This window comes from Indicator indicator, chromosome 15 (assembly GCF_027791375.1).
Source record: "Indicator indicator isolate 239-I01 chromosome 15, UM_Iind_1.1, whole genome shotgun sequence".
NCBI lineage: Eukaryota > Metazoa > Chordata > Aves > Piciformes > Indicatoridae > Indicator > Indicator indicator.
This window is the reverse complement of record NC_072024.1, coordinates 4455408-4481072: the sequence shown is the minus strand read 5'-3', so window position 1 is coordinate 4481072 and position 25665 is coordinate 4455408. Positions and strand designations below refer to the sequence as shown.

Below are 25665 nucleotides of genomic sequence, written 5' to 3'. Positions count from 1 at the left end.
ACCTTGAAGATTATCTAGTTCCAAGCCCCCCCGACATGGGCAGGGACCCCTCCCACTAGACCAGATCACTCAACACCCTCATCTAGCCTGGGTATTCATGACCTCTCTGGGCAACCTGTTCCAGTGTTTTACCACCCTCACTGGAAAGAATTTCTTCCTAATCCCCTGTCTAAATCTGCCCTCCTCAAGCTTCAATCCATTCCCTCTCATCCTGTCTCTACAAGCCCTTGTAAAAAGTCCCTTTCTGGCTTTCTTGTAGGCCCCCTTCAGGTACTGGAAGATCGCTCTAAGGTGTCTCTGGTGCCTTCTTTTCTCTAGGCTGAACACCTTTGTGGCCTCCTCTGGATCTGCTCCAGCAGCTCCATGTCCCTCTTATGCTGGGGGCACCAGAACAGAATGCAGTACTGCAGGTGGGTCTCATGACAGCAGAGCAGCGGGGCAGAGTCACCTCCCTTGTCCTGCTGGTCACACTTCTTTGGATGTATCCCAGGACACTTCTGGCCTTCTGGTCTGCAAGCAACTATTGCCAGCTCATGCTGAGTGTATCACCAACTGACACACCCAAGGCTCCACATATTGACACAAAAACACACCCAAGAAACTTTTGCCAGTTAACTGTCCAATGCAGTACATACATTTTGCTGGGAACAGCATTATAGCTGCCACTTCCCTCCCTTCATTACTCGCACCCCAAGAGCGGCTAAATCCTATAGCTATCCTTGACAACTATGCTGAATTCTCAACAGTTTTGCTCAAGTATTTTAAGTATTACAGACCAGTAAAACATGAGAAAGTCTGCTGAGGACCTTAACATTAATCAGCTTAATGCATTCTGTCTTACAATTAACACTTTGGCAGGAAGTCTCCATTCAAAATAAAAAAGTGTTTCAACCACACACAAGGATCCTTAATAGCTTAAAAATGCAGTACCCTGTAGCTTGGAAGTGATCCATTAACACAGTACTAATATTTGTAAAGTCAAGTCACGTAACTTGAGGCTTTACAATTCCATCCCATCAGAAGTCTCTACTTGTTTTCAAATAAATTAGTTTACTGTGCTTATTATTATCAAAACATTATTATACTACGTCCCAGCTTTTGTTACCAGCATTCTGAGAGAAACCTGAAGTCAGGATGAGATCAACTCATATTGATTCTTCCTTTTAAGTTTAGGTGCAAGTCCTCTGGCACCTACATGAATAGTAGGAAGGGTTTTGTGGCACTATTGAGTGACCTGCACTAGATTATATGGTCCTGTTCTGGCAGGGAGGTTGGACTCGACCATCTCCAGAGGTCCCTTCCAACCCTTAACATTCTGTGATCTGTGAATTCAGTATCTGTTACTTGTCACTTATGTCCATCACATGTATATTGCAATAGTGCCAAACTGGTGAAGCATCATCATTTCCAGTAAACAAACAAGAGAAGAGAGTATTTAATGCTGCCTATGACAGCTATGCTTTGCGCACTGTGTTGCTGGCTAAGTATCGTGTAAAACCACGAAGTCCTCAAAAGCATGGCTCAACTTCTGCTGGTCTGAAGGAGCCAATATTCTGGCTGAACAAATGTGCCTGGTAGTACAAACATTATCTAGAAATCTATTTAAGAATACACTTTCCCCGCACTGCTTCTGGTTATAGACAGATAATAACTCTATCTTTTCTCTTTCCTAATTCTTTGGTAGCTGTCTACTTAAACTTAGCACTTTTCACACTGCACACACATCATAACAGTAAACACTAATTTCATACAAGCCCCAGAACTTTCAGAAGTTAATATTCATCATTACTTCTATCACTGCACTGCGAACTTGCTAGTGCCCCTCCCAACAGATTTACGTCCACATGAAGTAAGCAATGTACAGGTGTCTGCTTCCCAGGCAGCTCCCAGAGACTATCACAGCACATACTCAGGATAGTGTCCTCTTCTCCAACATGAGCAACTAGAGCTGAAAGGGACACATGTCCCCTTTTCCTGAGGCTTGCATGTGTCTCTTCAGTGTCTGGAAGCTCAGTGGCCAGCTCTGTGGAGGCAGCTGGTCGCCCCATCTTGCAACGTTTCCCAGGCAACCAGCACAGCACAGACATGCACAGAATGATGCCAGCCCTGCTGCAGTTCTGAACTTCTGCCACTGCTTCTCAACCATTCTCACCATCAATAAAATAAAGTTCTTTTATATGGCAGTCAGTCATTGTTAGGCAAATCATTGAGGTCAGAAAAAAAAACCAAGGCTAGCCTATCTCCCATCCCAGTAGAGAATGAGTTAGCAGAGCCGAACTACTCCTTCAGGGAAGATGGGGACTTCACTGTTGGAGCCAGACCATCATGGGTGACGTGGGGAGACCATGGCAATAAGCACTACTGAGGCTGCCGTGTTTTGGAAGCAGAGGGTAAGGAGGCAACAGCAGCCACATGTCCAGCAAGGGAGGATGGAGTGGGAAACCTGACAATGCCGTTATTGTAGATGTCACCTCCTTTACCAAACTACTGAAAACTTTTGTTGGATGGTTGAAGGTTCACTCCCAGTAACACCTTCCATCACAGCATTAAAAGACAAAGCAAATAGCTCACCTCTCAGGTACCAGCCTCTTAAAATATCTGAAAGGTTGGCAGGGCTTCAATCTTGTTATCAGAATACCCTTTTTCCAGTTATGAATAGCAACATAAACCATTGAAGATAAGTGGGGACAAAACAGATCTTCCTCTGAAATCTTCACTACCTGACTTACAAAGTAAGTTATTTTGAACCATCAATATTTTTGGGCAGTAGTAGATACTAATATTGCTGTTTGGAGGGGTGGGACAGAGGGCCAACCATGTCCTGTGCTGCATCAAAAGAAGTGTGACCAGCAGGACAAGGGAGGTGATTGTGTCCCTCTACTCTGCTCCTGTGAGACCCCACCTGGAATACCACAGCCAATTCTGGTTTCCTCATCATGAGAGGGACAGGGAGATGCTGGAGCGGATCCAGAGGAGGCCATGAAGATGATCAAAGGGTTGGAGAACCTCCCCTGTGGGGACAGGCTGTACGAGCTGGGAGTGCTCATCCTGGAGAAAAGAAGACTCTGAGAAGACCTTAGAATGCCCTTCCAGTACCTGAAGGAGGCCTACAAGAAAGCCAGGAAGGGACTTTTTTACAAGGGCTTACAGAGACAGGATGAGAGGGAATGGATTGAAGTTTGAGGAGGACAGCTTTAGAGTGGAGTGAGGGTGGTGAGACACTGAAACAAGTTACACAGGGAGGCTGCAGATGCCCCTCCCTGGAGGTTTTCAAGGCCAAGTTGAATGAGGTCTTGATCAGCCTGGTCTAGTGGGAGGTATCCCTGCACATAGCAAGGGGCTTGGAACTAGATGATCTTCAAGGTTCTTCCAAGCTAAAGCATTCTATGATCTATGAAGCTGAAAATTTGCACTGTGGTATGAAAGCTGTCTGGGATAAAGAGGGAGTATATAAAAAGAGTATCATTGCTGATAGCATAATTTGCAGTCATTAAAATCATGAGAGATCCACTCATGAATGTGAAACAAACCAAAGATACAAATACGTAGCACACAGTCAGTATTTTATGCTTTAGTTTTAAAGGAAAAAGTTTTTAAATTATTATTCATTTCTCAACTGAATCATTTTTGTGGTATTCACTGCTGGGTTTTTGTGAACAGCTCGACTTGGCTGTTATTTAGAGCTGTCTTATTTTCCTAACAAGAAGGAGGCAACTAAGATAACATATCAAAATCAGAGATTTAGGCCTCTGCCTCTAAAAGAAAAAAAATTATAGCAAGTACTAAAAGAACAATTATAGAAAACATGTTTTAATGCTCATAGAAATTCAGGATTTCTGTTTTTCCAACTGGATAGCAGAGAGTCATCTCAGCCTTTCTGCCTTAATCCTACAAAGAACTGAAACACTGAACAGAAACCACAAAACTACCTCTTGCCCTCCAATGTGTGATTCTGTATGGCAATACTGAACTGGAACACACAATGGAACACTTTAGGAATTAAGATGGCTTGATATCAACTACAGTTATTTGAAACAGGAAAAAAGTAATTAATGGACTGGCTCAGTTTAAAAATAAATCAAAACAACAGAAGATCTAATTCTAGAAAAAGAAATTGGCAAGGAGAGCTGGAATTCAACATTAGGGCAAGCTTCCTCTGTCAAAATCCTAACATCACTGACAGGGGTTAAATTAAAACAATAGTCCTTCCAAACAGTAAATCATGCAGGGAAGCTGCCCAGATTTGCAATTGCAAATGTGTGATGAGTAGAACTTAAACAGAACAGTTGGAACAACTGAAGATGATGCTTGAAAAAGTTCCCTTAGATGGAGATAAATCATGGAAGTTATCAGAAATCTTTCCAGTCTTTTTTAACAGGGTTTCAGTCAGGTAATTGAAAAACACAAAGAACAAATGATTGCTGTTACACTTTTAAGTGACCCTGCTTTGAAATAAAATAGACACCTTTAGAATATGGTCTAAAAAAATTACACTATCTAACCTAACTTTCCAAAAGCTTCACTAAAATGTTCTTTTCCAACAAAAAAACCTCTCTTCACAGACAAATACAGTATAGGGAAAAATACTTAGAAGATGTTTTCCATAAAGCTTTACAAATCATGGTTGAACTATCCTGATTTATCATGACACAAGATCTGATCAAACATTTTTCTATGGTTGTGACATTTGTGCCATTTCTTCCATGCAGCTTTTCTGAAGTGAATAACAGAGTTGCATTTACACCACCAGAGTTGTATTATCCCTGGCTAATACATCAGCTGCTTCAGGGGCTCTTTCCTGGATGCTAATTTTGCTCCCTTCTCTCGCCAGCCCACACAAAACCACAAGATGCCTAGAAATGTTGATGATCTATCAAGTTTAGGTGAAACTAACCAAAGGAATCAAAATTTACTAAAAACCCCAGACATAGAAGCATTGTGGCTACATAGGCATCACTTTTCATACCTCAAAAACTTACCTAGTTGCAGTATCATGACTGTATCATTGAAAGCACGTGTCACTAATCCAAAATGTCTGTGTAGAGGATAGCATAGCACTCTTCTCCCAAAAGATACCAGGACATCCTGAATACTAGTGAAACTCTGTGTAGATCAGTGAAGAATCTAAATTAGTCTGTGAACTTTTTGATATAAACTATTAGGATTGTGTTTGTTTCCCTTTAAGGAAAAGAAGTCACAGCAGAATACAAAAAAAAAAAAAAAAAAAACAAACACCACTTTTACATATTATGCATCTGAAAAATCTGTATTTTAATAGATATGGAAATCAACATGTTAAATAGAAACAAGACACTGCCAATTTAGTGTGCATGGCAGGATAAGAGAAGTCCTGTGATTTTTGGTGGTTTGGAATTAAAAAGAAGAAAAATAAAATATCTAACTCAAGACTCTGCCATTCTTTAGATTAAAGCAATAAATTACATCTGTCTTACATTATTAGATATATTAAGGGGAAGCTATAAAAAGCCTTTTAAGAAAAAAGGAAAAATTAAAACCATATGATATTAACCAAATACATGTGTACATATAAGATCTTTAAAAATGATACATGACTCTGCCTTTCAGGAAAATGATAGATATTAAGACAGGGATAAATACATCTGCCTAGGGAAAGCAGTTCATTGTCCTCCTTTACGAGTGAGGAAGACCTCTAATTTACTCAGGCCAGAGGCATTAACGAGTTATTAAGGACTTTAAGAGAGTAATTTCCTTCCCAGCTTTCACTTTTCAAGACAAAATATACCATTTATGAATTCAAATAAAAACAGCCATTTTGTCTTGAACTCTCCATTTGTTAAAATTAATAAGAACACTTTGCTGACAGCCAGCACTTTTTGGCATTATGTGACTACCTCAAGCCATTTTTTTTTCACTTTAATGGAACACCAGCAAGCATCTGAATCATTTATGTTTTATTATTTAATATTTAGAGTCTAAGGTGTGTAGATGTCATGCACAGCAAAATGGCATTCAGTTCAAACACACTAGAGCTGAGGCAATTTTGTTTACAGATTGATGAAAACACCCGCCTCTACATGGTTTGTAGAGCAGATAGAGCTATTAACAGCTTGGTGCCAGGAGACTGAATTTTCTGGGTGTGAAATATACTGTTGGCACAGGCTGCGCCAAGAACTGCTAGATTATAGGATAAGCACATGCAGAAAACTCCTTCTCTGTGTTTGGCTATGGATCTGAGACAAAACCAGGAGTTAAGGCAATCGCTTCATTTCAACTGCACTCCTCTGTTGCTACTGCACAACATGTGACTGCAAATAAAACTAACAGAACTAAGAAACCAGTTCATAGATTCAGAAAATTATTTGGGTTGGAAGGGATCTTGAAAATCATCTAGTTTCAGCTTCACTGCCATGGGCAGGGACAACTTCCACTAGACCAGGTTGCTCAAGGCCTCATCCAGCCTGGCCTTGAACACCTCCAGGGAAGGGGCAACCACAACCTCCCTAGGCAACCTGTTCCAGTGTCTCACCACCCTCACTGGAAAGAACTTCTTTCTATCTCCAGTCTAAATTTGCCCCTCCCAGCTTCAATCCATTCCTTCTCATCCTATCAAGCCCTTACAAAAAATCCCTTCCTGGCTTTCTTTCAGGTACTGGAAGCCTGCTCTAAAGTCTCCCTGAAGCCTTCTCTTCTGCCACTACTAGAAACTTTGGAAGGACTGAACTCAATGTCCTCTGAAGACACACATCAGAATGGAAAAGAAGCCAGAAGCCACCTGATTTTCAGATGAAGTGCAAGCTAGAAGTGCAGAATGATCAACTGGGAAGGCTGAAGAACAGCTCAGCAGTCAAAGCCCCCAGAGGCAAACAACAGACTGCTTCATTAAGGCCTGCTACCTCCAAAAGTTATTAAAACCTCTATCTGAGGTAGGACTCAACACAAGAACATTAAGAAATTACACTGCCTGCTTTCAAGCCCTTTATGCCCTTTCTATTTCAACGTGCTTTAGCCAGTTAAATGGGAAGGTATATCTGTGACTTCTGATCAAGGAGACAGAAGGCTGTATTTTCTTGCCCTAAGCATGGAATTGCACGTATGTACTGTGGACATATGGGAGGAATAATTAGAGTTACTTCCTAATTAAAGGTCAGAACTTGTGAATCAAGCCCGAGAGCCAGGGACAGAATGCATACAAGCAGCTTTTAATTTGTGTCTATCCTTAGCTCCTCCAGAGTGGGCCAGAAGAAGGCCCATCAACCAGACAGGTGAAAGCTCATATTCCAGGCTCATAAGCCCAGGGACTTTTTAGAGTGTCAGGTAATGATAAGACTAGGGGGAATGGAAAACAAATAGAAATGGGTAGATTCAGATTGGATGTTAGGAAGAAGTTCTTCACCATGAGGCTGATGAGACACTGGAACAGGTTGCCCAGGGAGGTGGTAGAAGCCTCATCCCTGGAGGTTTTTAAGGCCAGGCTGGATGTGGCTCCGAGCAACCTGCTCTACTGTGAGGTGTCCCTGCCCATGGCAGAGGGGTTGGAACTGGGTGATCCTTGAGGTCCCTTTCAACCCTGACAATTCTATGATTCTATGTCAGGGTCAGTTTCTTGTAATATTTAATATAAAACTGACATGCTTAATTCATCTTCAATACCAATAGAGTAAACTTTCCACAAAAGCAATATAAAATACCAAAACCAATCCAGCAAACAATGTGAAGCTTAAGTTTTAACTTACCTCCAGCCAGCACAATGTTGCACTCAGTTTCCTGATGTTCCAAGATGATTCAACCTGATTTTAAGAGAAGACCATAAAACAAGTATTATCCGATTCAACATTCAAGACTGCTGGCAAACTATTTAAGATAACATTCTGGCAGCAATTTAAGAACCTTTGTGAATATGAAGCAGTAATTATATTATGTGCATTCAAATGGCCACAGGACAGCATTAAAAGTTATATTGCAATGCAGATGTTAAATAACGGATTTGGTTTCCATGCTGGGAATATCTAAGCCCATGCAGCAAAAGCCTTTAAAATATAACAGCAATCACAGAAAATGGTATTTTAGTGGAACTCTGTCCCTTTCCACCAAGAAACAGAAACTTAAATCAACAAAGCTCAAGCTAAAATGCCTTGCTTCCTGAAAACAGCTCAAGACTTTTGGCTTTCAGAGAGGGTCCTAAAGCCAGCAGCACATGTAAAATGTCATTATTCTTGAAGTGTGACAGATTCACAGTATTTCTGTGGTACTGTGGTCCAGTGGGATGAGCAGGGCAAAAAGCCAGGAAGCCCTCATCTATAATCCTGGCTCAAGTAAAGATTTGTGTGGCCTGAACGTCTTGGTTTTCCTATTAAAAGAGCAGGGGGGAAAACAAAACAAAAACCCACCAAAATTATTAAAAAGGGGGAAAAAGCCACTGTGTTTTCTCCACACATACCACACAGTTACTGCAAAAAATTGTACAACTGTTTTCTTCATGTCTTTGCAATTTTGTGCAGCAGTAACACATGATACAACCACCATTCCAGATTATTCTGCTGAATAACGGTGTTATTAAAATGTTATATATCGAGGTCTGAACATTTTGCCTGTCATTCTTAAAACCCATGTCCCACAATTCAGGCTGATTACAATACAATGGCTTTGATTATATGTTTCAATATTTTGTTTTAAAGCATTGAGAAGACATCCCACTGATTAATATCAGCAGAGGAGATGCTAGGCACAAGGTTGTATCTGGGGAGCAAGTCCGTTTCAAAAAGAAAAGCTCTATGAAGGACAGCAGGGAATCAGTTCTGAAATTCTGCTATATTCTTAATTCTTTATTTATCTCCTGTGAAAAACCTCAGATGCAGAACACAAAATAAAGCTGGCTGCTGCTTGTGTAAGAGATGGGAAAACACCAGAATCCTGAAAATGGAAACATGCCTTCCCACTTCCCTTCAGTGCTTGAATACTAAGAGAAAACTCCTCCCCATTTGGATTTTTTATTCTTTAAATGTGTGTCAATTAAAAAACAAACAAAACCACAAAACAAAAACTCCAACCACCTTTAAATGCCTCATTCTAGTTTCCAAAATACCTCAAGAAATACTTTCCATAGTCAGTGCATAAGCTTAAAAAAAAAAAAACAAGCACAAAACCACACAAAAAAACACTTAGGAAAATCAGTTTTGTTGAAGGCATGTAAAGGTAACCTATATAAAACACTAAACACATCATTTCAGTCCTACAGACAATGATTTCCCATCCCAAACTGCTTGGAAACCAAAGCAGTAGTGGTGTTACTACAGATAAAGGCACCTATTATGGAACTGTTCCAAAACCAGAACCAGCAATAAAAAAAGAACAATTCTTTTGTGAAATCTGCATTTAGTTAAGTCAAGACACACTACAACAGAAACCAAATCAGAAAAGCAGAATGGTCTGGAATCTTCTGCAATTCTGCTCCTCTCCTACAAGTAAAATGCTGCCAAGAAGAAATATTTTGTAATCATATTAATTCATAGATCCATAGAATGGCTTAGGTTGGAAGAGACCTTAAAGATCATCTAGTTCCAACCCCCTGCCATAGGACACCTTCCTCGAGACCAGGTTGTTCATGGCCTCATCTACCCTTGGCCTTGAACATCTCAAAGGAGGTGGCAACCACAACCTCCCTGAGCAACCTGTTCTAGTGTCTCACCACCCTCACTAGAAAGAGTTTCCTCCTAATCTCAAGTCTAAATCTGCCCTTCCCAGCTTCAATCCATTCCCTCTACATCCCATCACTACAAGCCCTTGTAAAAATCCCTTTCTGGCTTTCTTGCAGGTACTGGAAAGCTGCCCTAAGGTCTCCCCCAAGCCTTCTTTTCTTCAGGTTGAACAGCCCAAATTCTCACAGCAGGTCCCCACAAGCAAGGTTCTCCAGCTCTCTGATCATCTTCATGGCCCTCCTCTGGACCAACCCTACATACATCCCAAGAGCCCAATCTAGAGATACAGTGTCTCTCATTTTAACTTACTCAATTAAGTATTTTTAATGCTTTGAGGTAAGTTCACTTTAAAAGGCAAGTTTCCTAAATGTCAGTACAAAGTCCAGCGCTAGGTTCCTTAAACAGACTAAATTTTTATGGTTTGGGTCTTTTTTTTTGACTTACATTCTTGTCTCCTTCATTGATACAGATTTCATAGCAATACGCCAGCAGGATATCAATTAAACCAAGATATACACGATGACGGCTCCTTTTATCCAGAAGGTAAGATTTATTTGTGAACTTCCTCATCTGCTCTCTCTCTTCCTCAGAGAAGACAACTATAAAAAGTAAAAAGATAATTGATTATGAATTTAAAGCTGGCACATTCATTTTAATAGGTGGTAATACTACTTCAACAGTCTCTTTAAAAAGAAGCCTATAACTAATCACAAGTCACTCATCACTCAACAAAAAAGCCTAAATCATTCCTGCTCTCAATTCTCACTTTGATTAAACTCTAATATATTCCTTTCAAAGTCAAGTTCCAGCCATGCAATGTACTGCGTGTACACACTGGCACTATTGAACCTCTCTGAAAATGCCAAGGATTTCTGTGGATGCCTGGGTGTCTCATATAGCTATAAAAGCACACTCAGGATCTCATTACATTTAAGTCCATGCTGTAAGGGATAAAAATAAGAAAATAAGCTAGCAAAAATATATTTTCTAATTGTAGAAAAATGTAAGAAATGAAGAAATAGGGAAAGGGGAAAAACAAAAAGTAAAGAAAAGAAAAAGAAAAGGTACAATCCTGTATTTCCAAGCCTCATCAACTGAGCAATCTGGTCTAGTGGAAGGTGTCCCTGCTCATGGCAAGGAGGGTGGAACTAGATGGTCGCTGAGGTCTCTTCCAACCTAAACCATTCCATGAATCTTTGAATTTCAACTCATAAGCTAGGCTTGATTTAGGAGCTTTGTTTGGGATTTAGCAGCTTCATTTAATATCCTTCCAGTGTCTGTGGAAGAATGAAGAAGGATCAAAATCCTACACCCACCAACGTTGGTATGAAAGCTGCATCTTCTCCCAATGAGCTATGGTAACCACCATCAGTCACCATCACATTTTGCTTATCTTCAGTGTACCTCATCTAGTTAGGAATGGCTATATTGAGCCAACCCAAAAAAAGCTTCTCACCCAGTACTTTCTCTTTAGAATGCATATGAAAGATAACATCAAAGCTGGCATGCTGTGACAATGCATCAAAACACTGCTCTAGAAAGCAGTGGTATGGGCATGGATATTGAATGCTGACTGGTAACCTTCTGAAGAACACTTCAAACACTTCAGAAAGGATGACAGAATTGCCTTGAAATAGCAGTAGAGATGAAGTAGATAACTGACTAGAAGCCATCTCTATAAACTTGAAGTAAATCAAGGAGCCATTTAGTACAATTAAAACAGCCAGAAGCCAGAGCTAAGAGATTTTCACCCAGGCCGCATGCAGTACAGGTGTTCTGTGTCAATAGGCTCTGATCTGCTCAATGGGAGAGATGTAGTGAGCACAGTTGAGTCACATCACAGAGAAATTTACAGGAAGAAGGTAACTCAACAGGAGAAAGAACTGTTACTAGCTTGACAGTTGACGCTTTGTTGCATTGAGGAAGTCCCACTCCACAGTTTGTTGGAGCACCAGTAACTCTGGAGCCAGCCTGAGTATAAACCAGTCACTGAAGGAGATTGCTCTGAGGACACGAACTCGTTCACACTTTCAAAATAAACCCTATGTGCCAGAGGTAGAGACAAGATATACTCTTTAACTAATTGAATTTTAATTATTTATTCTAAGGGGGAGTGGGATCAAACCCAAAACCTTACAATTAATATTGAAATTCCCTTCAATTATTCTTTTATCACCCCTTTGAGTCATTACCTTCTGGCACACTTGGCTGGGGCAGAGAAAAGCTGTAGGCAAGATGTAGTAATAGGTAGAACAATTAATAGTTAACACCAAGATGAGGATGTGATACTGGCTAAGCACTAATCTGTTCATCACCCTTGATAAAGCACCTGAAGAGTCCTCTCTAGCCAGGTGGGCAGCTGGGAAGGGTGGCTCCCTGAGACAGATCCTTGAACACTGCTGAGCTTCCACCAGCTTCATCAGTGCTAACAACTCAACCTGATAACCCAACAATTCCCACACTTGACTCCCAGTTTTTCCAGTTTAGGATTTTGTCTTTGCATTGGTATTTGCCTCTGGAATCCCTGAGTTACCAGAGGTCCTGTCTCAGCAATCCCACCTGCAACTACACCGCTCTTACTTTTCTGCAGACTTTCTCACAGCTCTTTCTCAGCTGCATGAGCCATTGGGGAATAACCCTGGACCCTTAGGACACAGGCATGTAAATCCTTGGAGGGGAGTGTGTGTTATAGCACAGTTACAGAAAGAAATGGCTACAACTCCTACGAAACCAAGTTCCTTTATACCCCTTGCACATTTCTCTATCTTCAGGATGATGATTGCAAGTGTGCTTATAGACATTTCTCCTTAAACACTGCTCATCATCATTTCACACTATCCACATTCTCAGGGATATAGTCTGCCTGTCACACGTGCTCTTTATCCCAAGAGTTTTCTACAAGCTTTCTAATTTTATTGCATGTTTTGAAACAAATGCTTGTGATGCCAAAGGCACGTACATATGCACACACCTCATCTCAAGACATAATATTACAAATTAGGAAAAGCATTTTCAAATGTTTTTTCTTTATGAACTTTTTAAACGTTTCTATCAGCTTCATAACCATGAAAACCTTGATTTAAATCCCTATGGAAACTTCTTGATGAGCTAAACATTTCTTTGGAATCAAGCCAGACCCTTTTATTTACATGTTCCCACAAAAAAAGAAATTCCAGCTTTTATATCACCTCAAGAAAGCAAATTTCTTCCATTCACCATGATCTAGTAGAAAGTGACAATTTAGCAAGACTATGGCAGCTCTAACTCTGCTTTTCTGTTAATGCAATGCAGTTCAGTATTACCCCTTAAATCACAAATACAAATGATGAATATAGATTCTACTACCACATTTGTAAGTTGTTAAATGGCATTGATTCTTCAGTGACTTACCTCTGCCATTCACATTAGAATTATTCATAAAAACAGATGTGCAGTGTTGTAGCACATTTGAAAAAAGAAATATTTCTGAAAGACATAAAACCAGTTTGTATTTTGCTACAGTAGGGTGATTTAATGAGGTATCACAACAGGGTGTTTACAGTTTGAATGTCCAAATGGAAAGAGAAAAGGCATTTCCAATTTCAGCTAGCTCTCACTAGAAAACCCTCTCCTGGAGTACAACACAGTTTATTCTAAAATCATATTCAAGTGGTACTTTCAGCCTGAAGAGAAGCACAAAGGAGAAGCGAGACTGAGGCTGAGGATGGAAAAGAAAATCAGAAAAGCAAACAGCCAGAAGTTTTTAGCAAAGACCACTACAGATCAAATTCATGAAGTTTGAAAACACTTCTGATGACTGCAGGAACAAAGAAGTTTGCAACAAACAAGCTAAATAATTCCTTGAAAGCACAGAAGAAACTATCACAGACAGAAGAGCCATTAAATAGGTCAGTTCTCATATTTCTAGATCCACCTCCGTGTGCTTGCTGCAGTCAGCAGCCAAGATGCACCCAAATTAGGAACACAACTCTTCCTTCTGAAACTCATATTCAGCACTGGACCCACTAGTGAGAATCCATTCTTCTGAACCAGCAACCACAACCTGAAGTTTTTGTCTCATAGCTGATCAAAATTAATCACTCTTATCAGAGAGAAGAAACGGTCCAATAACGACAGCAAAAATAAAGAATAAAAAATTGGCTTTTTGAAGTTTTACTAAAAGGTATTTATCAGATTCTCCCAAATCCACATTCTAGTGGAATATGTAAATACCAACCGTATCTCCCTTCTAAGCAGAAAGCAAAAGAAACTCCTAGAGAAGTTCATAAAACATTGGAGCAAAAGTTTTCTTCCTCTGAAATGCAAACTCTCTGAAGCATCACAACACAAACAACTGGACCACAAACACAGGAAGTGCAATCTGCTAGACAACAGTAAACAAGAGGCATACCAGACAATTCCCACAGATAGATTTTACAAGATGTTCATTAACTCGCTGCAAAGTGCCAGGTGTTCTAAATAACATTTCTCTCTCTGGAGAAAATACTCCAATTTCACAAATAAATATCTAGCCATTCCTTAAAGCTTTTGAGTAATAAATTATTCAAGACATTAAGGTGCTGGACTGTGTCCAGAGAAGGCAAACAAAGCTGGTTAAGGGTCTAGAGCACAAGTCTTGTGAGGAACAGCTGAGGGATTTGGGGTTGGTTAGCCTAGAGAAAAGGAGGCTCGGGAGATTTTCTCACTCCCTGAAAGGAGTTTGGAGTTAAGGTGGGTGTCGGTCTCTCAAGTAGCAGTGACAGGATGAGAGGAAACCACTTCAAGCTGTGCCAGGGGAGGTCTGGACTGGACATTAGGAAGTTCCTTGACTTAAAGGGCTGTCAGGTCTTGGAACAGGCTGTCCAGGGCAGGGATGGAGTTCCCATCTCTGGAGGGATTTAAAAGACACGTAGAGGTGACGCTTAGGGACGTGGTTTAGCAGCAGACTTGGCAGTGCTGGGTTAATGGTTGGACTTAATGATCCATTAGTTCTTTCCCAGCCTAAACAATTCTAAGACTCTATGGTTGAAACTCAAAGACAGCAAAACTACCATCTACATTTTTGTTTTCCCAGTTCAAAAACATAACTACATAGCATAAGATTAACAGAACAAGCAAAATTATTACGTTTTCTGTGATATAAAGCCTGTGCTCTTTTGTGCACTTGTGTTACCAATGTTTTATCTAATGATATTTGCAGAACAATAGTAACCTAACATAAAGTAGCATTTGCTTCTACTTAAAACACTTAAATTTGCAAGTTAAGTTAGATTTTAAAATGTTTCATTCATTTGTAAATGCCTAAATCATGACTGTGTGTTAATGTGTTACTAAAAGAATCAAATTAATCTCATATATAAAGTTAGTTAGATGATACTACAGCAATTACAATTTTTAATCACCTCCTTTACTTCAACTAGTCATCCCTCATGTTAAAATAAACATATTTCAAATTGCCCTTCAGTACCCAGCTGTCAATGAAGTACAGTTTAATCTCCAAAGGGGAGGATCAGGTCTGACAGCTAGAGGTTGTTTTCTTACAGTCTGATACTTCACATTGCTGATCCCATCACTTAAATCAAGCAAGTGTGAGATCTGTATCTCAAGACTTCTATAGCTCTTAGGGCTCTAAATGTGTTAAAGGCACTTAGATAAAATGTGTTATAGAGACAGATAGCTGACTCAGCGGTCAGACTTGGTGAATCACAGATAAGTCAGGAAGGATCTCTGATAATCAGTTGGTCCAGCCTTCTGGTGAGTGCAGAGTTTTGGCTCACAGTCCTGTCAAGGCAGGTGTTGAATACCACAGCTATCTCAAAAGAAAGTAACTGAGCAGAACTGGGTCTCCCCTTTTTTTCTTTACTGTTAACTAAAATACCATGCTACAGTATTAAAGGTTTTAAACATATACTTCTATACCTGTAAGGTAAACAATCAGCAACACCAGTTAAAGCAGGAGATCAGTCAGTACACAGCAGATTAATTGGCTATTGATTTTAATCAGTAGGAAACAATTCTCTTTTCAAGTTCTTCCCAAGAAGAGCTTGAAAATAAAATCAGGAAAGGCAGCACTGACTAGAAAAATGCCCAAGGGCTTTGCTCAGGATCAGCATTCCCCCTGAAACCTTCCACAGTGCTGACACTGATTGTGTATTCTTCCTGGGGACTCTAACTTCTAAAAAGATGGCACTGAAGGGTCAATAAAAGCACTCCTTTGCTTGTGCATGGGGCCAGTTCTGCAGAACTTGTAGGACAGGGCCAGCTTTGAGAATCCCTAAAGCTCTATCAAGGAGACTGTGATCAGACAAGCCCCATTTCTTCAGGAGGTGAACTAAACAGCCTAAAAACTAACCAGTCATCTTCTCCACATCTATACTCACTCTGAACTACAATCAGTCAAGCCTGCTTTGTCCATCCCACCCCTTTCTTTACAATTCTTCCACTCACATTTTAGCTCCTCCACAAATATCTTTTCTTCCATCCATGGAAGAAGTATTCATCTTTGTTTTTCCATTCTCAAATCAACCTTTACAGCACATACCCTCCCTACCATTTCTGACTTTCTTCCTCCAGCCATTCTCCATAAAGTCACTGGACTGGGACAGTCTTTCCTAGATCTCACAATTCCCTTGAAACTAATTTTTGTCATTATTCTTCAACAACTCTGCACTTCCTATAAACCAGATCAAAATCAAAATCACACATCATTCTTTCTTCCATGTCTTACTCTTCTCACCTTTTAAAATCTGAGATGCTTTACAATAGAGATCTCTCATTTCTATGGCAAAAATTTTGCATGAATAAAGAGGCAATATTTGGACTGCAGCAGAACAGTGTGAGACAGGTACACACACTGCAAAGGCCTGGAAGACTGAGTAGAACAGGGAGACAGAATAATTGCAGAAATCTGATTAAAAAAGGAAAGTGATTCATCTTAAACTTATGAATCTACCAGTAATGGTATGTATTTGAGCAGAGCCCTACTGAAAGGTGGATCTTTAGAAAGAAATTGTTTCTCATTCTCTAAAGAGATCAGCAAGGAGGAATGGTCATTTGGAAGTATTATAGGTTACCTTAAAGAAAATAAATTCTCCCTGGAGCATATCAATGTTATATTAAATACATATGTCAGGCTGAGCCTTTGAAGATTGTGTTACCTAAAAAAAAGGGAGTTTTTACAGTTGTGCAATTTGAAGTAGAATAGAAATGAACTTTTAACTAAGTTGAATGTGACTCTTACAAAATAGAAAACCTTTCATCTGGAATCTGCAGAAGCAAGGCTCTAATGTTCAGCAGCAGCAGCAAGCAAGCTTTCCAGAAGTTTTATTCCCTCACGGGAAAGGCTGTGCAATTAGTCAGGCTTTATGGAGTATTACTTGACTTGCATTAGACATTGTAACTATGAATAAAATGTGGGCCTTTCAGCTTCAGAAATGTCTGCTCCAAAAGTGATAGTTTGCTACAAACACAATGGTGGATTTTGCTCTCCAGTACTTCTGGTCCCTCAGCAATCCTGCAAAAGCAGTAACAAGCCTAGGAGGAAAAACAACAAAGCTCCACAAAGGGCAAGAAGAGACACTATACAGTAAAATGTTGAAAAGGACAAACGGAAGATACACCTAAGACAGTAAAAGAAGAAATTAAAAGATGACAAAATATGCACACCAGGCACACAAGCTGGAGAAAACATAAAAAGGTTATATAAAAATAGATTCAAGGTAAGAACAGAGGCTGGAGACTTTAAATGTTAATGAGAAGAGCTGATCTGAAAAAAAGTATTTAGTAATGAGATATTAAAAAAACCCTGATGATGTAAAAACAAAAGAGAGAATAACCAGGGATGAAAGCAAGAGAGTAAAAGCAGTAATCAACCACACAAAATCTTCAGTTCATTTAATGCCATGCAAAAATGGAAAAAACAAAACCTCCAGCAATCTATATTTCTAATTGCTCCTTGTAGTCAAAGACATTATAAAGACAGAAGTAATCAAGGTTTTGGTTCCAAGACACCAATAAAGGACCAAAAAGGCATCACTATAAATCAGCAGAAGGAGAAAAGCAAAAATTCTTGGTTCAGTGTTTCTGAGTAAGAAAAGATCACAGAACCACAGAATGTTAGGGGTTGGAAAGGACCCTGAAAGATCATCGAGTCCAACCTCCCTCCCAGAGCAGGATCACCTAGAGTAGATCACACAGGAATGCATCCAGGCAGATGTATCTCCAGAGATACATCTAAGGAACCTGTTAATTTTTTAATTTACTTTCCCACACTAAATTCATTTGTCTGTGTAGTAACTTGAGGAATCAGTTCCCAATGACATCTTTGATTCCATAGAGTGTAGGTGGGGACTGTCCTAAGGGCAGCAGTAACAGAGCACAAAATGCAGGGATTCTAAAGGTACCATGTTTCAAATTCTAGTGCAAATACCCCAATATTGTGGTAGATTTACCATCAGTTTTAGCACTACCATTTCTAACTTACCTTACCAGTCATTTCATTTCAATAAACAACCCTCTAAAAAGTTACATCCTTTCATGTTTAAGGGTGGTGGACTTCCCCAGCACACAATGCTGCACATCTGACACTACATGATTTTCATCAGCTCTCTCATTTTCCATGCTCTCATGTAACAGCTTCAGATAGCACACACAATCAAAACCAAAACCTTCCTTAACACAGGACAGACAAATAATTCTGCAAGCTGGCCATGGCAGTGCACCTGCTGTGAGTTGCACATGTTTTAAACACCCTGGTATCTAGTCTCTCCATAAGCAGTATGCTTGAAAGTCCCTATCATAGAAGATGGAAATTGCCTTAGTTTAAATGCTTTCCTTAACACAAATTCAGAGCTCAGGAAAAGTAAGAAATCCTACACAAATTTGGAACTCAGGAAGAGTGACAAATCAGGGTACTCTTCACTTTATGCCTCTTTTCCACAAAGAATAAAAAGAAACTGCATGAAGGTTTCAATTCTTCCTCCGCTCTGCCCTTACAGAAGTTCAAAAGTATAAAGGGGACATTTGTATCTGATTTTTAGAAGACAAAAGGGTTGACCTCACACCTACCTGCAGGGCAATGTATGCCTAACAGAGGCTCAAAGAATCAACACACATCACTTCATAAACCACCCTGAAACACACTGCAATACATATAACATTGGAGTCCCTAGAGCTTCTGTGCTTGAGTACCCTTTGGCTTTTTATAGCTAAGCACTGCTGTTCAAAGGCTCCTTACTACAAGCACACTCTAATACCAGTGACAGCCTACTTGTCCTTCTAGCTGTAGAGCAACACCTTGGCTTAATGCAGGGAGACTGCTCCCCAGTGCTAGTGGAAATAACGTGAGATTTCTAAAGTGGTAAAAAAGGTCCTTCACTTAGCACAGTCCTTTTTTCTTTTACATGCCTTGGCTATGTCACTTCCACTTACCAAGTGTGCACACTGCAGTGCATATGAATGCAGGTATTCAGTCAAACTGCATCCAGCTTCTAAGGGCTGCTGAATCTGTAACTCAGACTAGCTGCATCAGCCCTTGGATTGGGATAGAGCATAAAAGCAACACAAAACCACAAGGAACTCATCCTGTTGAGGATTAAATTCCAGGTCCAACAGCCTGGACCCACCTCCTGCCTGCCCTTTTGTATTTCCATTCATAAGAGACCTTCAAGTGGAACCTGTACTCCCTCTCATGGTGGTTTCGTTCACCACAATTCACTCACATTTAGGACCTTCAACAGTTTCAGATCTTCATTCAGCTGCTCACCATCCCCAGAAGCTGCTACCATTCAAAGAGCAGTAAGAACATTACCAAAACTGAGTTCTTTCTAAGAGTGGGCTGTTGTCATCAATACAACCCAAACACCAGATGACCTCTTACGTTACCTACATTTCCTGAAGATCCACAAAACTACATGAACCTCTTCACTCAGATGTACAAAGGTCAGACTAAACTTTTATCATCTTTATTAGATATATATCTGCTCTAACAAATGGTTTACAGAAAAGATGTAGCCCAGTTTTCTGCTTAACTTTTAATAGCAGGTTTGCCAGGCTTTTGAGTAGTTTGTCTGTTGGTTTTGCGTTTAAACCCCAGCCACAAACATATGGCATTTTTCTTCAGAATCTCACTTTGGAGTAAACCCATCTTTTATCAAGAAAATCACATTCTGCAGCTCTCCCTTCTCATTATACTTCTTAACACAGGCAAACATTAGCAGTGTTTCATTTAATAAGGAATGAATGGATAAAAACAAACAAAGAACCCCTCATTATTATATTTTCAAGCCTCTTGTACCTTTGTCCAATGCTTTTTAAATCAAATGCTTACGATGAATGTAATTAACAATTTCTGACTTGAGAGGCTGAAAAGAGCCCAGTAATGAAGATCAGATTACACTCACAGTAAAATACACAAGTTACCCAAATTCCATTGCTCTTCTCCTGTAGAAAACATGAAAGTGAAGGTATTATTAGTGCACTAATATTTGTTAAGAACCTCTGGTGAAGGGATTATCATTATCTACTTCAGGAATATAGGATTTTCAGACATAGGAAATGAACAAAGGACAATAAAAGAAAACTCATAACAGTAACTTGTACTGCTGCCTGCAGTAACTGTGTACAGAAAGGTAATCTCAGCAGCTGGTAACAGTGTTGTTACAAGGTCATCTACAAATCTGAAACCATTCTGAAAGGACACAAAGATTTTCCTTTGAAAAAAATCTGAGATGCATAAAAATAGCAGTAGAATAATAAATACCCTGAACTTCTGTTGCACTGTGTAAATAAAACATCCTCCAGAAAACATATTCATCAGACAGAGATAAGGGCTCATATTAGCACAATCTTCCACAGCTGTTTCTTTGAAAACTTGCTGTGAAGTGCCTGCACCATATGTGGAAGTAGGCACAAAATTTAGTCTTGACTACTTTTTCCAGTGAAAATACAACTAGGAAAGGGAGAACAGTTACTTGAAAATTCTGAAGTGAAGAGCTGATAAGCACCAGCAATAAGTGACCCATTTTCTAGCTATTACAATCACTACACAGATGGGTTTGATTTGATTTCAGATGCCATGACTTACTGACACTGACAGCTCCTCTGAAATCTCAAAGTCTACAGCATACCCTTAAAGGGGAATTTTTTCTTCACAGACACTTGAAATTCTAGAATGGCCTTTAGGAACAGTTACCTCCAAAATCTGTTCTGCAGATTAAAAGAGATCACACACTACAATATACAACTAACAGGGAAATGACCACTTTGTAATATACTGCCAAGTGCTCCACACCCAACTGTCTCAAAGCTTTCATCAGAGAAAAAACATTTTCTTTGAGGACAGAACAGAATACTCCTCTAAGAATAAAAGCTAAGAGCAAAAATAGTAGGTTAAAACCATAATTTTTCCTTAAAGAATGATAACCTAAACCATATCACCACAGCAATTATCACTCAAGCAACAGTGTACATATGTTTGTTCTCACCAAGTGTTTGAGTATCATGTTCCTGATGACTTTCTCTCTGCAAGGCTATCATTTTTTTATGAGCATCAATCCACCATGGTTTGTACTTTAAAACATGCTGAATAGCTTCATCTTCAAAAAAATCAGCCCTAGGGGGAAAAAAGTAAGAAGGAAAAAAAGGAAGTCATACAAAGCACAAAGAGACTCTTCCTCGTTCCACTGTGAAAAAGGTTTCATGAGCTAAATGAAAAACCCAAAGCAGCCTAGAAAAAAACTTCATAATTTTAAAGTTACTTCCTCACAGACCCGAATGTTTCAGTAATCCTTGTTTCACCAGGGAAAAACAAAGTTCTGAAATCTACAACCCAAAAATGCTGGCAAATATCAGCCACTCAGCTGAAGAGGTGGACTACGAAACAAAGTTCTGCAACAGTTCACAACAGTCTCTGCTTGGATATATACTTAAGCAGAACCCCTAAATAGGTGAGTGTGACACTGACACAAGACAAGGCTTACAAACACTAAGGCCTGCTGTGATGAGACAAAGAAACAGACAAATAAGAACAGGCTCCCCAAGGATGCGGTGGAGTCATCAACCCTGGAGGTGTTAAAAGGAGACAAATGGATGTGGCACTTCGGGACATGGCCTAGTGGCCATGGAGGCAGTGGGTAGAAGGTTGGATTTGATGATCTTAGAGGTCCTTTCCAACCTTAATGATCCTATGATTCTATTCTTTCCAAAAAGTGATCTCAAAACCAATCACTTCAGAAAAGAAGAAGTGAGTATTTTTCAACCAAGGTATTTTCACTTGACGAAGTGAAATACATGAATACTCACAGGTAATGGTCAGGGTCAAACTTGGCAGCCTCAGCTGCCAGGCGTTGCCTCCTACGTTCCTCTGCAGGAGTTTGGTCTGGATCCTTAATGTCAATAACATCACTGAGTTCATCCTGCAAATGGAGCAATACTTTTAGGACCAAGCCCCAGGTATGATACACAAGATTTATCTAGTAAGAAGACAATACCAAATATAAAGTGTTAGCAGCAGAATGCTAATGGCCTGTAGACTGTAGCTTGCCAGAACTATTCACCTGGCAAATGGCCTGCTCCATCCAGGCTTTCTCTCCATGTCTTCACAGGCAGTGACAGCAGCCCACTTCGAGAAGCCATTGTTACCAAGAACCCCTTACAGGCCTTTCTAACACTGAAATTATTGCAGAAACAGATCAGGCTCTTGACTCTGCTGCAGAATTAACTCAGTCTCAACCACCCCCTAATTCTGCAGGAACAAAGGTTTGTCTGTACTACTACATGCAAAAGCAGAATATTCTGTCACAGCTACCTAATGATTCCCTCCTGACTATGGCATGAAGCAGGAAGCCTACACAACAAGTTACCCAGAACTTTCATGACAGGAAAACGCAAAAATGCTTCTACCTGCAGCCGCTGGAACACCCCTGACCGTAAATTCCCAAATCCATAACAGTACTGTGGTGGTAGAGTGCTTTCTGCAATTTCATTGTAAGGGGTCTGCTCTATTTCCCAGTCAAACTCTTCTTCTTCTTCCTCTTCAGACAAGTCACCAGAAGCAGCTGTATACGTTGTACGGCCAGAGAAAGAAAATTATTACGTAAAACACATATGTAATGTAACAGAAAGGCAAGCACTGATCACACAATAAGCCCTTCTCATTTTACTCCATCTTTTCAGTACTTCTACAACACTGGGTTATACAGACAGATGTTCACAGCAGTAATCCACTGCTCCAAATTCTCCAGCTTTCAAAAGTGAAGATCAGGAACACTAAAGCTTTGAAGTATGTTCCCTCAAAGACTGAAACAATTGTTGCACTGATTCCAGCAAGCTCAGAATTTGATGTTAAAAAGATCCCTGCCAAAAGCAAAGTGATGTTATCAATAATTTAAGGTTGAGTATTAAAAAAATAAAGCACAGATAGTCAAACATTCCTGTCTGTTAAATACTGATTTTAAGCAAGTCACCCACCAGAACCTATGGTTTTAACTATCTGAAAGTCCAGCTGTGCCAGTGTGAGAAGCGGAAGACTGAAGCGTGTGATGTAGGATACAGCCACTAGAGGGGTACAAAGATCTACAGAGGATTAGCATCTGTTGGAGCAATGTAAAGCCTATAGAGATGCCATGCGTATCACCTACTCCACAGTTATTTCTATACCTATCCATACTTCCATATTTTTTGACATCCTTCTCATACTTTGGACTAGAAAAACAGAAATAACGGGGTTTTTCTACATGTATCACTATGGAGATCTAGAATTATTTCATTATGCACACGTATCACTAGTATAAACAAGATAATTTTTGTCATACCTATCTCTTCTACTAAAGGCTTTGCTGATCTTGATTTCTTTGGTGCTAAAAGAGATGTCAGCATGTCCAGTCCCTCGAAATACTGACCAGGAATCTCCTTGGGTAACTGAATTGTAAAAGTTCCTTAAAGGAAAGTCAGAATATAGTTATTGCGTTAGAACGAAGACAAACAAAAATGTGTATTTTTCCCTCTAAAGAAAAAGGGTCACAGAAGATGGGACACCTGTAGGCAGTATTTTTATTAAGCTTCAATCTCTGTGCACCTTACTTTAGAAGTTACACAAAATTCAAAAATTATGATACAATTAGTTAGGCAGTTGTACTCTCTTAACTCACCTTGTATAAACAGAAACAAATAGAAAAGAAGCCTTCCACTAATCAAGTAATCAAAGGAAGATGACAGGAAAATACATTCAGCAAGCTGATTATTGAGTCAAGTACATTGCAAGCAGCAAATTACAGATTTTAGTGCTGGTTTGGGGTTTTTTTAATGAACACATTCATTTCAGAAGTTACATACTTGAATTCCAGAAATACCTTACACCTTAAAGTGTGGAGAAAGGCTGATGTCTTCTTTCTTAAGATGTAGCTAAGAGACTGCCTCAGGATTCTCTCATTTCTACTCAGCACTACCCTGACTTCTTTGCAGACCGATCTTGATACAGCTCCCACAGTTCTAAACACATCCTTGGTGCTTAAGGATGGCCTAAACATGCTAATAAATCCTCAGCTTGCTTTTTTTTTTTTAAATACAACATCAGATAAACTTCATGGTTTTTTGAAGTATCAAATACTTCACTGAAGTTCTAGGCAATTCCAGTGTAGCAAAATATAAATTGTTTGGGAAGTTAACTGCATTTTTCATGATACATATACTGATAAAATTAACTAATACCTTTGTCTGTATCATAAGATGCTTTTTCTCTGCCATCTTCTACAATTCTTCCAGGAAGTGTCAATCTGTGTGGAAAAAAAAAAAAAAAAACAAAAAAAAAAAAAAAAAAAAAAACAACAAAACACAAGATGCTTCACTGCATGCCTAATTCTGCAACTTAACATCTCGGCCTACAAAAATGTAAATCATGTTCCAAAAGCAGCATAAGGGCCCTACCTACATGACTACTTTTGATGGTAATGAAAGTCATGCAATTAAATCCCCATGTACTTCAAAACTTTTTTTCATAACTATTGGCACAAGAGATCAGCAGCTGAGATAAGAAAAAGTTTACAACTCCTGGCTTGCCAGCTGGGAGAAGGTCATAGCCACCACAGCAATGCTGCCCTTGGCACTATGTGTAACATCTACAATTTAAAAACTCTTAACTAAGCCACTGTGACAGGTTATGAGAACTCATCCAGAGTTCCTGTATTGCTTATTTAGAATAAGTAAGTCACTGTATCCTACCAGTCTACTAAAACTCTTGTGGTCTTCTAATGTATCTAGGAGGAACATGTCCAGGAATGCAGGAAACAAAGTAAGAAAGGTGAATAGCCTGTCAGTTTTTACATGTCAAAGGTTCTCTTTAACACTTTCATACTGAGACTAATTGCCTCTTGCTCTTTTGCTGTAGCATAGTGGGGAACTTGCTACCTAGGGAAGAGTTATGGCCCAGAACCTCGCTTCCTACTTCCACTCACAAAACTTTTACACTTGTACATTATTACAAGTGCATCAAAATCCATTCCTCACCAAATACACCGTATCTAGCTCTCAACACAGAAAATATACACTTACACCACACAATTTACATATAATCAGAAAATTGTCTTGCCATTTTACAATTGAAAATCTACTGTAAATTTAGAAAAGTATTTCGTTGAATTCCCTTTAACATGATTTAATGCCTAGAAACAAAGAGGCCTGATCCATAAAAACAATTCTCTGCATGGAATGGGCTGTCTGAAGTTGAATGTGTAAAACCTGCAGATGGGGAATCTTCTGAAGGGACCAAAATGAAGTTCATTCTCTACAGACTTTTATTTATATTATGAAGTTCCATTTCTTTTAAATCCTTCTCCTACTTGCCTGAGAAAGTATGGCTTAGCATAAAATTTAAAATCTTCCCCTTCAAAGTAGACATCAAACTCTGAAACTCTGGCATATGGAACTTTGATTTTTATTGTGAGAAAATCCAGATCCTGGCTCAGCTCAAAAGCTGGAGTTATCATGATGAATCCAGCAGGAAAAACAACCACGA

The 25665-nt window shown here is 39.5% G+C and overlaps 1 protein-coding gene across 1 annotated transcript in view; it reads right to left on the bottom strand.

Moving 5' to 3' along the window:
• Nucleotides 1-25665, bottom strand: part of SHQ1 (SHQ1, H/ACA ribonucleoprotein assembly factor) — a 53494-nt gene extending 27829 nt beyond the window's left edge. Inside the window, exons 1-9 of the mRNA XM_054387336.1 lie at nt 25494-25665; nt 24363-24427; nt 23468-23590; nt 22557-22711; nt 21957-22069; nt 21140-21267; nt 10122-10276; nt 7716-7769; nt 4980-5103 (exon numbers count right to left, since the gene is read on the bottom strand). Of these exons, the coding sequence (XP_054243311.1) occupies nt 4980-5103; nt 7716-7769; nt 10122-10276; nt 21140-21267; nt 21957-22069; nt 22557-22711; nt 23468-23590; nt 24363-24427; nt 25494-25636 (1060 nt within the window). The 5' untranslated portion in view covers nt 25637-25665. The remainder of the gene's footprint in view (nt 1-4979; nt 5104-7715; nt 7770-10121; nt 10277-21139; nt 21268-21956; nt 22070-22556; nt 22712-23467; nt 23591-24362; nt 24428-25493) is intronic.